Source organism: Tenebrio molitor, chromosome 3, assembly GCF_963966145.1.
Source record: "Tenebrio molitor chromosome 3, icTenMoli1.1, whole genome shotgun sequence".
Lineage (NCBI taxonomy): Eukaryota > Metazoa > Arthropoda > Insecta > Coleoptera > Tenebrionidae > Tenebrio > Tenebrio molitor.
The window spans coordinates 30,773,171-30,787,019 of NC_091048.1; the positions used below are offsets into that span (position 1 = coordinate 30,773,171).

The 13,849-nt window shown below is 34.9% G+C and overlaps 2 protein-coding genes across 3 annotated transcripts; one reads left to right on the forward strand and one right to left on the reverse strand.

The window, feature by feature from the left end:
- Positions 1-1,885: 1,885 nt before the first annotated feature.
- Positions 1,886-5,228, forward strand: Cpr (Cytochrome P450 reductase). Its single transcript, XM_069041524.1, has 6 exons — positions 1,886-2,069; positions 2,777-2,961; positions 3,013-3,355; positions 3,410-3,534; positions 3,596-4,849; positions 4,904-5,228. Exons 1-6 carry the CDS (start codon positions 2,016-2,018, stop codon positions 5,046-5,048), a joined length of 2,106 nt encoding a protein of 701 aa, XP_068897625.1. The 5' UTR covers positions 1,886-2,015; the 3' UTR covers positions 5,049-5,228.
- A 1,563-nt stretch (positions 5,229-6,791) lies between these two features.
- On the reverse strand, positions 6,792-13,540 carry spoon (spoonbill). 2 transcript variants are annotated; one of them, XM_069041530.1, is made up of 7 exons: positions 13,369-13,540; positions 10,582-11,240; positions 8,349-8,729; positions 8,115-8,292; positions 7,851-8,066; positions 7,659-7,792; positions 6,792-7,604 (listed from the first exon to the last, which is right to left on the reverse strand). In XM_069041530.1, exons 2-7 carry the CDS (start codon positions 11,194-11,196, stop codon positions 7,512-7,514), a joined length of 1,617 nt encoding a protein of 538 aa, XP_068897631.1. In that variant the 5' UTR covers positions 11,197-11,240; positions 13,369-13,540; the 3' UTR covers positions 6,792-7,511. The 2 variants fall into 2 exon arrangements, with proteins under 2 accessions (XP_068897631.1, XP_068897632.1); XM_069041531.1 differs by lacking the exon at positions 13,369-13,540 and adding an exon at positions 11,612-11,801.
- Positions 13,541-13,849: the final 309 nt, after the last annotated feature.

Genomic DNA, 13,849 nt, shown 5'->3' on the forward strand with positions numbered 1-13,849 from the left:
GGCAATAAAAACTAGCCATGACTTTTCTGTTACGTCAAAATGCAAATCTGTAATGAATGCTTTAATGACGATAGGCCGTATGATTTCCCTTTCATTAAAGTTATAGAACGTCGATAAATTGTTTTGTCTCTGTCTAACATAGTGCTTGGCATATACTTCCACTTTGTCTAATCAATTATTTAGCTAATGAAAGGCTTAACAAATGGGAAATCATACGGCCCAATGACATTTAAATGATGGCTAACTTTTTTTGCCGGCCACTGTACAGTTGCGGCCGTTGAAATCTCAGACAGGAAAGATTTAAACACTCTGTATAAATTCCGAAATTTGATTAGCGTAAACAGGATTTTCATCAAGGATTATAAAGTCAGTGTCAGTATTTGACATATTAGGTCAGAATCGCGCGTAACTTTTGACATGCCGCAATTATCTGATTTGCAAAAATGTGTTTGACTGAAGGACGGTGTGAGTATAAGAGCCGTTGCGAGAGAAATTAATGTGGATAATGTTTGAGTGACATTTTGAGAAACGTCACTTTCAATACCATTTACAAAACTAAAAGTTTGGCGTTGTCAAAGTGTCTGAGTTTTCAACGGCCGCAACTGTACAGTCGTTGAGCAAAATAAAATAGGACAAAGTGTTACCTTAGACAGTTTCACAATTCAAAGATTTGTGTAGTGTATTTTTTTTTTTTTTATAACGGGCGTATGTGTCTCAGATTACAACTTGATTTGACTTGACGATTGATATCCAAAAAGTTAGGTTGTGTTTTTTACTTGTCATCTCGTCACTGTCACTATGTTCAATTGAATGATTGTGAGTTTTTGAAATATCTTCGAATGATGACACTTATCAGAATTGTATTTTTATTTTTGACACTTTTGTTTCCTAAGAGATGGATTTCACTAAAATATCGAATTACACAATCGAAATTTACTTTGTCTTATTTTATTTTGGTCAACGACTGTACATATAAAATTCAGAGCGAGTGTGCATTTTTTTGTGCCAAAATTGACCAATTTAGTTTATACTTTGTAAATCATTTAGAAACAAATTCCTACGTCAATAAGCTTTACTCTTTTCCTTTCTTATGGCAAAACAAACCAGTAATTTAATTTTTTACAATTTCCGTGACACTCAAGTATTCGTGTAAAAATTTAAAAAGCCAATTGTGTTGTCGATTCAGTTTGTGACCGAGTGCAGAGTCAATTTTTTGCTAACGTTTTTTTCACATTAAACCTCTTAAATAATAAACAACTAGATATAAACAAAACTAAATTTTAAATCTAGGAATAAAGTTCACCCAAAGAGCATTAACAACAATTCACAAGCTTGGGTAAAGTCATCGACTTGGTTTTTTATTGAAACTGAAAAGTTAAAAAAAAAACTATGGGCCAGTTTACAGAAGCGAAATTAAGTTAATCACGTGATCAGATTGAACCAATCGAAGTTTCGGATTCACGGGTTAAACGCGCATTAAAATTTAAGTCGAATTAAATATTTCATTCTCTTTCTATAAACTGGCCCTATGTATTTTTAAATCATCTTTCTTCAGAGTATATTTTACGTTACGTAAACCGCTCGTTTTTGTTTGTCTAAATTTGATGGAATAATCCACGTATCAAAGTTACATTCTCAACCACGTCCAGACAATTTGTAAAATTCATGAGCCGATGAAGTAATCAGATTGTCAATGAGTAAGTGTAATTTGGGAAATAAAATTTGCTGAAATCATAATCCACGATTACTGAATATCCTACAAATTCAAATTGCATGTCATTATGATTATTATGTTTAAACAATTTTTTATGTAAATTACTTGTAACGTCATGCAGATCATTATAATGCAAGCAAGAATTTGCTACTTAAACCAGCGACGCAGCAGGAACTATCCACTTTTATGCTGAGCGTAGTGTGGTGGACATACCAGTATTAGTGTAGAATTATATGTTTACAGACGTATAAGTGTGATATTAATTTATTAAAAAAATTAAATAAAACAGTGTTACAAGAAAATGATGAATACGTTATCTGAATTTTTTACATCACTATCTGTGTTCTTTGTTTCGGTGAGTTTTTGCCATTGTTAAAAAGGTCTAATAATTGTTTATCAAGGTTGCCCGCGCAAAATAACGTCCAATTTATACAGGATGCATTTAAATACGGCGTACTTGTTCGTTTTAGAGATTGCTTTGTACTTTTGATTTTAATTTTTCGATTCCGCTATCTCGTTATCACTTCAAGAAACTGGATAAATTACTACAACCCTTTTGTATCTCATATAAGCAGCATATACCTATCGAATTATTGGATTATACAAACATTTTATCGATTAGGTATCTGATACGTTTTGCAAATTAATAGCAACGTCCCAGGTTTTTTGTGTCAATCTGATTCAACACATGGTTTATTAACTAATACACAAACACCAACGAAGTTTCCAGTTAGTTAATTTATACGTATAACCGGTTGTCTGAGAAGGTGAAACACACAAAAAAAATTTCTTTTCTTTAATTTTTCAGATGTGAATTTAGGTTTTTTAACACGTAGTGTTCGTGTGTTTTTTGAGTAGTGAGCCTGTAAAACTAAATTCCGTTATCACAATCGCTCGCCGTTCAAAGTTCGTCACTATCAAAGATTCCTAAATGTCATTCAATTTGCCAATAGCTGAAATTTCTTATCATTTTTAGTAACCAAACGAAGTAGAAAAGACCCGTTCTGAACTTTATCGGTGGTTTAAATAAATTTCGAAAATATCGATTACTGAAATTTGCAGATTTTGAACATGGACGAAGCAGAAGCAAGTATCGGCACTCAACAAATTCCCGAAGCCTCAGAAGCTCTCTTCAGTACTGTTGACATAATTCTGCTGACAATACTGATCGGTGGAATAGCATGGTGGTTTTTGAACAAACAAAAGAAAAAGGATGTGACCACATCGACGCGTTCCTATTCGATACAGTAAGTCTGGTTAAAAAAATCCTGTTCTGCAAGTCACCATCAAATTTGCAGACCTACATCGATGAGTCTTCAGACCAGTTCCGACAACTCTTTTATTAAAAAACTTAAGACTTCGGGGAGAAGCTTAGTGGTATTTTACGGCAGCCAAACCGGAACTGGGGAAGAATTCGCGGGACGATTGGCGAAAGAAGGCGTGCGTTATCACTTGAAAGGTATGGTTGCTGATCCAGAGGAGTGCGACATGGAGGAACTGGTCAATTTGAAATCGATTCCAACTTCTTTGGCCGTTTTCTGTTTGGCTACGTACGGCGAAGGAGACCCAACCGACAACGCGATGGAGTTTTACGAGTGGTTACAGAATGGCGACGCGGATTTATCAGGCTTGAATTATGCTGTAAGTGACCTTCATTGACACGTGTGCCATTGTTTAAATTGATGATAATTTTAGGTTTTTGGCTTGGGGAATAAAACGTACGAACATTACAATCAAGTTGCCATTTACGTTGATAAACGCTTAGAGGAATTGGGTGCCACACGTGTTTTTGATCTTGGTCTAGGCGATGACGATGCCAAGTAAGTACATAATGTATTTAATAAAGGGACGGCGATTTATACTGATTATTATGATAAATAGCATCGAGGACGACTTCATCACATGGAAAGACAAGTTTTGGCCGGCGGTTTGCGAGCATTTCGGTATCGAGTCCACTGGAGAAGACATTAGCATACGTCAGTATCGTCTCCAAGAATATAAAGATGAAACTCCCGAGAAGCTTTACACTGGTGAAATGGCTAGGTTACATTCGCTTAAAAATCAAAGACCTCCGTTTGACGCCAAAAATCCCTTCTTGTCTAAAATTCGAGTTAATCGTGAACTCCACAAAGGCAACGAAAGGTCTTGCATGCACATTGAATTTGACATTGAAGGTTCCAAAATGCGATACGATGCCGGCGACCATTTGGCCGTTTATCCCGTTAATGATTCAGAATTAGTCGAGAAAATCGGGAAACACACCGGTAAGGACTTGGAAACGATCTTCACTTTGATCAACACTGATGAAGAATCCAGTAAGAAACATCCATTCCCTTGTCCTACTACGTACAGAACAGCATTGACACATTACCTTGATATAACAATGAATCCTAGAACTCACGTTCTTAAAGAATTGTCCGAATACTGTAGCGACCCAGCAGAAAAAGAAAAACTCAGACTCATGTCGAGCACGTCTCCTGAAGGAAAAGCTCTCTATCAGCAATGGATCATTTCTAACAATCGGAACATCGTCCATATACTAGAGGACATGCCATCTTGTAAACCTTCACTGGATCATTTATGCGAACTTTTGCCTCGTTTGCAGCCCCGTTATTATTCCATCTCGTCATCTCCTAAACTTTATCCCAACACTGTTCACATCACTGCTGTCGTTGTTGAATATGACACTCCAACAGGCCGTCACAATAAAGGCGTTGCTACCACTTGGTTAGCAGTGAAAAAACCCGTCGCCGGTCAAGAACTACCGACCGCGCCCATTTTCATACGTAAGTCCCAGTTCAGATTACCTACAAAACCTCAAACTCCCATCATCATGGTGGGTCCCGGAACTGGTCTGGCACCGTTCCGTGGCTTCATACAAGAGAGAAACCAAGCGAAAGAAGACGGACAAGCAGTGGGTGAAACAGTTCTTTACTTTGGTTGTCGTAAGAAAACCGAAGATTTTATCTACGAAGAAGAACTCCTCAATTATGAAAAGAGTGGACTTTTGACACTTCACTTGGCATTTTCTCGAGATCAGGCGCACAAAATCTATGTATCACATTTACTGGAACAGAACGCCGACGAAATATGGCGAATTATTGTGGAAAATAACGGACATTTGTATATTTGCGGGTAAGTTTTCGGCGACATGTTTGTTTAATTTTTTTGTAAAATGTATTGTAACAGGGACGCAAAATCCATGGCACCAGATGTGCGAAATATCGTCATGAAAGTAATGCAAGATAAAGGACAAATGAACGAACAACAAGCTTCAGCCTATTTGAAAAAAATGGAAACGCAAAAACGCTACTCTGCCGACGTGTGGAGTTAATGGAAATTACGGTTAGGTCCAATTATTATTAACATTAACTTAAAAAAATTATCGTGGTGCCTAAAATCCTTGCATTTTAACATTCCTACACGTTTTTGTTCAAAGGACGGGTTGCAATTTATTGTTAAATTTAAAGATTGATGCTATATTTATAATAAAATGGTATTGTTTGAAACTGTATTCGACTTTTTTTTTTTGTCAATTTTATTGATTTGTCAGTGTTGGTTCCGTTATTATTTTCAGCAAAGATTACAAAATATTACGAAAAATGGATAGAATTTCGAGCAGCATTTTTCTGTCACTCACCAAAACCGCTGCAAACCACCTTTTACTGTCATCCAGACTGATATTCAAAAATTAAACTTTTCTACGTCAGTTACACAGTTAGTTTTTGAGTTTTGAGTTAATTGTACTGAGTGTAATTAAATCATCGCTTTCATCTGTTGTCTACCCGTTATTATGTCACAAATCACAATTTTAGAATGTAAATAAAGTCAAAAACATGACAAGAGTAAAAAATAGTATATTATAAGATTCTTATAAGAAGCATTTTATCGCACGCACGGGTTTAGAGCACGACGAGCGTAGCGAGGAGTGCCCTAAAGGAGGAAGTGCGATAAAATGCCTTATAAACGAGATGTCATACAGTATTTTTTCTACTTTGCCACTTTTTCAATGAAAAAAAAAAATTTAAAATTTAAAACCGTTAAAGTTGAAGGATTCCACCCAAGGTCACGTCTGCGGTCTGCCGCGACACCACAGTATCCGTCAAAATTAAAAAATTAAATTTCACTGTTTTTAGTATTACATATTATTATATCACGCCTTTTCCTATTACGATACGCAAAACAGTATCGAAATAGCATCAGTACGAACGCAAAGTATAAAAAAGGTTATTAACGTAATAGTTATTTGTATATCAAGACCGCCAAACCATTCTTTAACGAAAATTGTCGTCGAGGCATCGCAATCTCGAGGATGTTAAAAGATTTCGCGGCCAAAGTGTACGCAACATTTTTTGTGCAACCGAAAATTTGTAATAATGTATTATAAGACGAATAAGATAAATTTACTCACTCTGTCAATAAATACATACAGGTCGCTAAAAAGTATTGATACAGCTAAATATTTTCAGAGGGGTTTATCAGAGCTCGTTGAAATTTGGCACATAGAACAGAAGTTCTATACTTCGTCTAGATTTTAAGTTGTAGACTAGCCCAACACTACGAAATGCACTAGAATACAATGATTAGAGCATCATTTCGGGGTAAAAATGTTACTGCTTGAAGAATACATGGTACACTGGCCGGCACAAAAAACGACTAATGATTTCTTTAATAATGATCTTGAAATTATATTTGTGCTTATTTTTTTTTTATGCGAAAAAACACTGCTCGGTGTTTTTTCACTATAAAATCAATTTGATTGGTCCAAATTTGAAAAATGCTTCAATTTAATTGGTTCAAAATTTTCGAGTTGGATTGTCACTATTTTACGATGATAAAATAGTTGTTTAAGCATCCAAGGAAACTTTTTGACATGTCAAAAATGACATACTTTGCGGCTTGATAACGATGCAAAAATGTGTTTTTTTGACGGTTGTTGAAAAAGGTTGTTTTGAGAGTTTATGTTACGGTTATGGCATTGCCAATACTGGAATACTGCCCGAAATTTTATTTCCGCAACTGTACCACGTGTCGACTTAACGTATAGTACAATGATCCAGTTATCAGAAACACGAGATTTGCGTGTATCTTATATATTTCAAATCCCAAAGGAAAGTGTAGTACAAGAAAACCTTTATATACAGAGCACTACTTAATAAATACGAAATTGTCGTGAAAAAAGAAATAAAAATGCGCTTATCCTAAAGTGAAAGTTAATAATACAGTTGCTTAGTTAACGTAATTGTAGGACGACGCGCGCTTAATTAAATAATCAACTTAAAAATGAAAACACCACAACCAGTCGGTGGTAAAAAAAAAAAAAAACAAAATACAGGAACAGGATCATATGATCTTACTTAACATCCTACACTCACATATTTACTTGCTCCCACGAACTATACACAAAAGCTAGCGTAATATTATCAAAAAATACGATTTTTATGTACAATTTAAATAACACCACTTATCTAAAAAAAAAAGTTCACTATAACGTAAAACATTACATTATAATTAGTTATTGAGCACAAAAAACAATTAACGGTTGGTATTAGCAGTCAGAAATACTAGTTTAACAAAACAAGTTACAATTACAATAATTTAAAAAATAAAAATATATAGGGCAAATTAACATTTACTTATTATTTACGAAAAATCAACCGGAACAAACGTACAACCTAAAAATATTCTCAAACAATATCATTCATAAAAAAATCTACTAAATCACTACAAAAAATTCACGATTAACAAAAGCTTGATTCAAACAATCAAGTGACTATATAACAAAATAAATTACAAATTACGCCACAGTTACACCTGAGGCCTCATTTCCATCACTAATCCACTCAGCGTGTCCTTGATTCACTAATTCTTGGTTTAAAAATAAAACTTGCTAGAAAAAAAATCTCGTTAGATGGGCGTGAAACAACAGGGTTCGTACACTCACCGTTGGCCCTAAAATTAAATAGCAGTACACCAGCGGGATACCTTCGTCTGTGTAATCAACTACTTGCGTAAAGACAATTGCACCTTTTGTCATCTCTGCTACTCCACTGTATGCTTCTTCACGCCATCCTGATTCTACAAAACCAAGAGTAAATTGAAAGTCAACGGAATTATTTTAAGTTGGTGAAATTACCCCCCACCGGCTTGACATTGGCTAGTAAACATTCTGCCGCTTGGAACGGCAACAACATGAAATCTGCTCTTATCTGACGCAATTTGGACTTGTCTATGTATCCATAACCACCATAATCTAAAAACTTCACATAACATGTACCATTCGTTTGGTCTTCGGTAAGGATAACCGCCCTGTACCAACAGTCACCCGAAAACGCAACGCAAATCGTATTTTCTAAAAAAAAAAGTCACAAAAAAGATTGCAAAAAAAGCCGGTTACTACCTGGAATAGGTGTTGGCAACAGCGGAGAATCTGTTTCAGAGTAGCATGTGTTCATAAAACTACTGAGTATGTTTAGGTTTGGAAACGTAGGATGAGTAGGTTGTTGTAAAAACAAATGGTTGGGTGCCATTATACAACTTACTATGGTATCGTTATTTATGCCTTCAATTAATTTCAACTAAAATAAATATATTGGTTTGATTCAAATGAATATTTCAAATTCGAAACATTTACATATAAATGATCCGGAACCAGAGACACTGTTGAAACTTGGGGGAGAAACGAAATTTGTTCCAATGTGACTTCTGGATAACGCTTGATGGGAAATTTGTCTCTTATGAGTTTGAGTGCGCTGTCGATCTCATTTTGTGTACCTTCGACCGAGCACACTTTCAGTTTGTTGTTGCTCGGATGTTTTCTCACCACTACGTGAGCACCGGTTTTGTCCTTTATATTCGTCACTGAACTGCCATGTTTCCCTATCAGCTTGCCAACCAGAGACTGAGGAATGATGAATTCGAAAATATTTATGGCTGTGGTGCTTTCTACGTCTAGCGATCTCGCAGGTGGAGGTGTCACTACATCACTGCCGCCCTTACCGCTATCGTTTGAACCCTATTGAAACAAACAAAATAACAAAACAAAAAAAAAACACGAAAATTAACACAAGACTAAAGATAAAGAATTCATGGTTGGGCGTACTGCGTTGGTTTAAAATTATCCGCCATTTTACCGATTCAATTTTGTGCAGTTCCAATCTCAAAACCATGAAATCGCAGATAATGCTCACATAAAGATCTTAATTAAAAAACATAGCGTCTTTGGCAGTACTAATACGTGACAGTTGTTTAGAGGGCCGATAAAGTAGAAATATTACCTAAGTATAAAAATAAATTACAAAAAAGTCGTATGTGTACTAAAAATTTTGTTTTATCCAATAAAAAAAAAAGTAAATACATTCGTGCAAATATTGTTCTGAACAATTTACGTCAAACAGAATATTATGTACGAAAAATTTAAATGTGATTTAAGCGCACCAAAGTGTATGTACACATGTAACTTACCTCCTCCTTCGGTGCTTGATTATTTTTTTTAAATATATGCAACATGTTTAACTTGCACTGTACGCAATGTGCACTGAAGCTCTGAACAGAAACAACTGAAACTCCAATATAGATTTGTTTCTTATATACATACATCTAATGAGCAGTATTTAATCTTCAGATAAAGTGCCACTAAGAAAGCTAATTTAAAAAATATTAAGATACTGCAAGTTCCTATAAGTTAATAAACACGATAGTACTCTGCAAACTACACTGACCCGCACAAAAACGACTCATTATGACTTCTTTAATAAATGGTCTTGAAAATATATTTGTGCTTATTTTTCTTTATCATAGTTAAATTGGGATATTTTCAATGATCGGGAGTGCTATGGTCACCATGGCAACCGAATTGTTTTGTTTAAATAAATTATTAGAAAATTTGGGCTACTTCCATGTTGTTTTTGTCGGTTGATTTACGCGTTAAAAGATTTAATTTGACAATACGAGATACTAATTCAAAATGCTGTTCAAATTTTGGCAATTTTTCATAACATAAAAATTTTTCTAAAAAATTACTTTTTTTTTCATTAAAATTTTATTTGCTGTGTTTAATGTTTTGTTTGTTGGATATTCTTTAGCAAAGAATAACTTAAATAACACTTATCAATACATGATATCAAAAAAAAATTGTAAGACAATGAATTATGTACTTAATTATATTAATAAAATTCAAAGTGAGTAGTTTTTTGTGCCGGTCAGTGTACGAGTATGAAGTAGTAACCAATTTTTAATTTTTACCTGAAAGTACTTTATTTTTTGCAAAATTGAAATTTCAACTCTAACTTGTTAAGAACGTTTGGTTTTTAGATAATGTTGTCACTGTTTTAATACTTGCATGTTTTTGTGTCCCATCATTAAATAGGCTTACTATTTTGAAATTCATTTATGCTTGTTGGTGCTGGTTAGCTATGACACATTCGTGTGCTACTGGATTTTATTTATTTTTCTACTATACTCGCTACATTGTTAGCAACTTAAAAAGACCATCAACTTTTGGGTACTTTGTTACTTCCTAGAAAGCCACAAATGCTACTTTACAAATAGGACGTTCATTTTTATTTCATTAACCTTTCACGGAATCACGGGATTTTTCAAATTCAACACAGATTCAAATTAATCTACATTAATATTATGAATGAGAATTATAATAGGATTGGTAAAACACATTTTTCATGGACGTTTTATTCATTTACGCATAACATAAATAAAATTTATCTTAAATTTGAGAACAAATAATTATTCAAATATGACTAGAGAAGACTGCTTTAACGGTACCCCTCAAGCGCAATTTCATATTTATTAAGTAACCATATTGGCAATAAAAAAAAATACATAACAATGAGAAAAAAAAATTACCATACCTCACTCTGATTATCAGAAATGCTGCTAAGGGTCGGACTAGCCATCATAACATCAGCGGGGCTGTGATTAGCCGAATCTCTTTCGCTATTCTGTCTCTGAATGTCGTCACTATTTACTGGCGACTTCTCCATTTTGACGTTTTCCGTCGGAACTAAAGGCGCCCTTTCTTCCGTTACTTTTTGAGCCATAATCGATGAGGATTGTTTATTAACAGAGGACGCTTGTTTATCCCCCGCCGATTCACTAGAACTATTTGATTTTCTTATATCGATCGAACCGCCGTATCGCATTGATTTAATTTTTTCAATTTCTAAATCCAGATCCTCGTCTGATATAATGACAGGACTAGGTTTGGCGGTTTTCTGCTTGGGCGGGATGTCGATGGGGGCGGATTCAACACCTGATAGAGAGCGAGAAAATGTTCGACTCGTGAACGTGTGCTCACTGTCGGTCTCTGTTTTTGGCGGTGGTGTAACTGCTGTTGTACATTTGAGTGTGTCGCCGGGGTCACTTTTCGATTCGATTCTCTTGCGTCTGTACCAGAAATAACTGAAAATCACTGCGATCGTTGGTATGGTCCAAATCAACAACTGGCGTGAATGAGACGGGGCCATATCTTGATTGATCCACGATTGACCCCCTCGAAAACCAAACAGTCCTACAACGGAAAAAAAATAGATGCTACATATGTCTACGTAAATTGGCCGCGAAAGCGGTAAACCAACGAACGACACCAAAGTAAATGTCAATTATTTTGAAATAGAAAGTATTGTGGGACCAATAAGAACAAGGTAATATTATCAGTTTCATATGCGGTGTAATGTCAGTGGAAAAGTAGTGCTAAGGTCATCGAGTTTATTGAAAATTCATTAAACCGAACCGATCTCTCGAAATTTAAAAAAAAATGTATTGGAATTTTATTTAAAAAAAAAACAGCCGCTTAAACGATAAAAATACAATATGGGATTTATACAATACCTAACAAATAAATACAAAAAAATTTTATATCCACGTTTTATTCATTCTTACCATTCTTTTTGCCGATCTAAATCACATCTAACAAAAAGCACTGTTCTACTCCTGACAGTCTCTTCTTGAAATTATAAACGTCCTAACACACTCACGAAATATGACTGTTTTCAACGTGCAATATTGAGCACTATCATACGATCCACGCTGTTAACACCGGTTAATATTACCACGTGGCTATCGCCTTCACTCCATGCCAACTGCTACACACGCATGCGCCAATTACGTGAAGGCCGAACTTTCATACCATCAACTGCTGGCGGGAAATTTACGTTTACTTTAAAGGGTGTTCTCGGTTTCTAGTTCTAGGTTTATTTCAGATGACAATCCGAATTCAAATAGTTAACGTTCAATTCCTTCAACTAGGAACTAACTTTCAGTTTTTTGTGAAAAATAAAACAGTAAAACACCGCTGTTGGCATGGGTGGAAAAAGACTGCTTTTTTTCTCGAATACGAAGAGAAAAAAACCGTTGAACCAGTTTACTTTCTTCTATTAGGCGTGACGGTGGCAATCGAGCATTAAAAAAAATCTGATGATTTCACCAACACGGAACGGAATTATGTCATGCTGAAAAGGGCGAGGTGGTTCATGGTTTGGAAAAAAAAAGAAAGTTTCGTACAACGGTCAAGTTATAGTCGCAGGTTCAAGATTTATTACTTGTTGGTAGAGTTGAAAATTAATATTGTTACACGGATGCAAACAATGGATCACGATCACGCTGATAATAAAAAAATTAATAATTCCGAAAATTATCATTTGTAAGAAATAAATGTTCCGTAATTTTCCATCCTTGTCATAAAAATAATAATATAATACGACTTTCAAAAACTATCCAGATTTGAGTATTTTCTTTTGAGAAACAAAGATGTTTCTTGGGGGGGAAAATGTGATTCAAGGGCCATTTGTGCCCAACAATATGGTACCTACATGAGATGTACAATACCACTTAATATGTCCATCATCTTGGACAATACAAGCCCTGCATGTTTTTAAAAATAAAAAAACATTTTATTTACTTAACGCGTATCACACAAACGGACCAGAAAATCATAGTTTGGATTGAATATTTTCCATATAAGTACAGTTTTAAAATAATTTCAAATGACTAATGGCATAAAGGTGCTGTTGCAAATGCAAAGTGGTTTTTTGCAACTTGATAAACTTTAAATATTATCGTGAAGTCGATAGTCGATAAAAAATTCTACAACTGCCACATTTTGCTAGTTCAAAACCAGATCAATTTGTAACACTTTTTCAATTGTGTAATTTCCAGAATGCATGCATTGATATTTATATCAACATTTTTAGCTTTTGACATTTGCATTCTGGTTTAATGCTCTTCCTGTATTCCATTTCTTCCCCCCTCCGCGCATCTAGCTCATTTTTGAACGTTGTTCTCGTTGAGGTCAACCCACTTAAAAAATAACTCGACTGACCCAAAATGCAAACACCTTTGTTGTTTACAATTTCCGGCATTCTATTTACTATTCACGTTTATATGTAGTAGATACTTCAAAAGTGTCCAAAACTTGAGATGATTTAAATACCACTCGATGAATAACGATATAATACATAGGTATTATATCAATCAACACTTGACTGGCTCGGGAATACATAATCGACAAGGAAAATTCGTTGTTATTCCGTAAAAAGTGTGGTAATAATTAAAAAAAACTGTGAAATATTGAAAGCCGGCCACATTGGCACATACGTCTACAGAACAACACTTGAACTGTCTTAAAATGATTTACTTACGTTTTGTTGGCTGCCTCTGCCAGTATTAAATGAACGTATGCTGTCTACGTTTATAGTTATTTTTATTTTAATGATTGAAACTGATTGAAAGAAGATGAGTATTCATAAAATTCCTAATACCACTTTCCACGTGCTCACAATGTTGTTCACAGAATTTACAACATGGCGAACGGCTGGGAAGTCGGTATTGTTAAAAACGCTATTATCGGTACGGTCGGTTTTATTTTATTTTGAAGTCGCCACATCAAGGAAATTTCATCGAAATTTCATGGCCTACTAAATCTGAACTGCGCTGCGCTTATTACGGCCGTAACAAAGCTCGGATTTTCAATGGAGCAATTGATTCCGCTAACCTCAAAAAATGTACCCTTAACCAACTCCATCTGTTAGCCAAATGGAAAAGAAAAATGTAATTTGAATTGAAATTATCCAATCACAATCACATAACGTGTTTATTTTGTTAGGTTAACACTTTCTATTT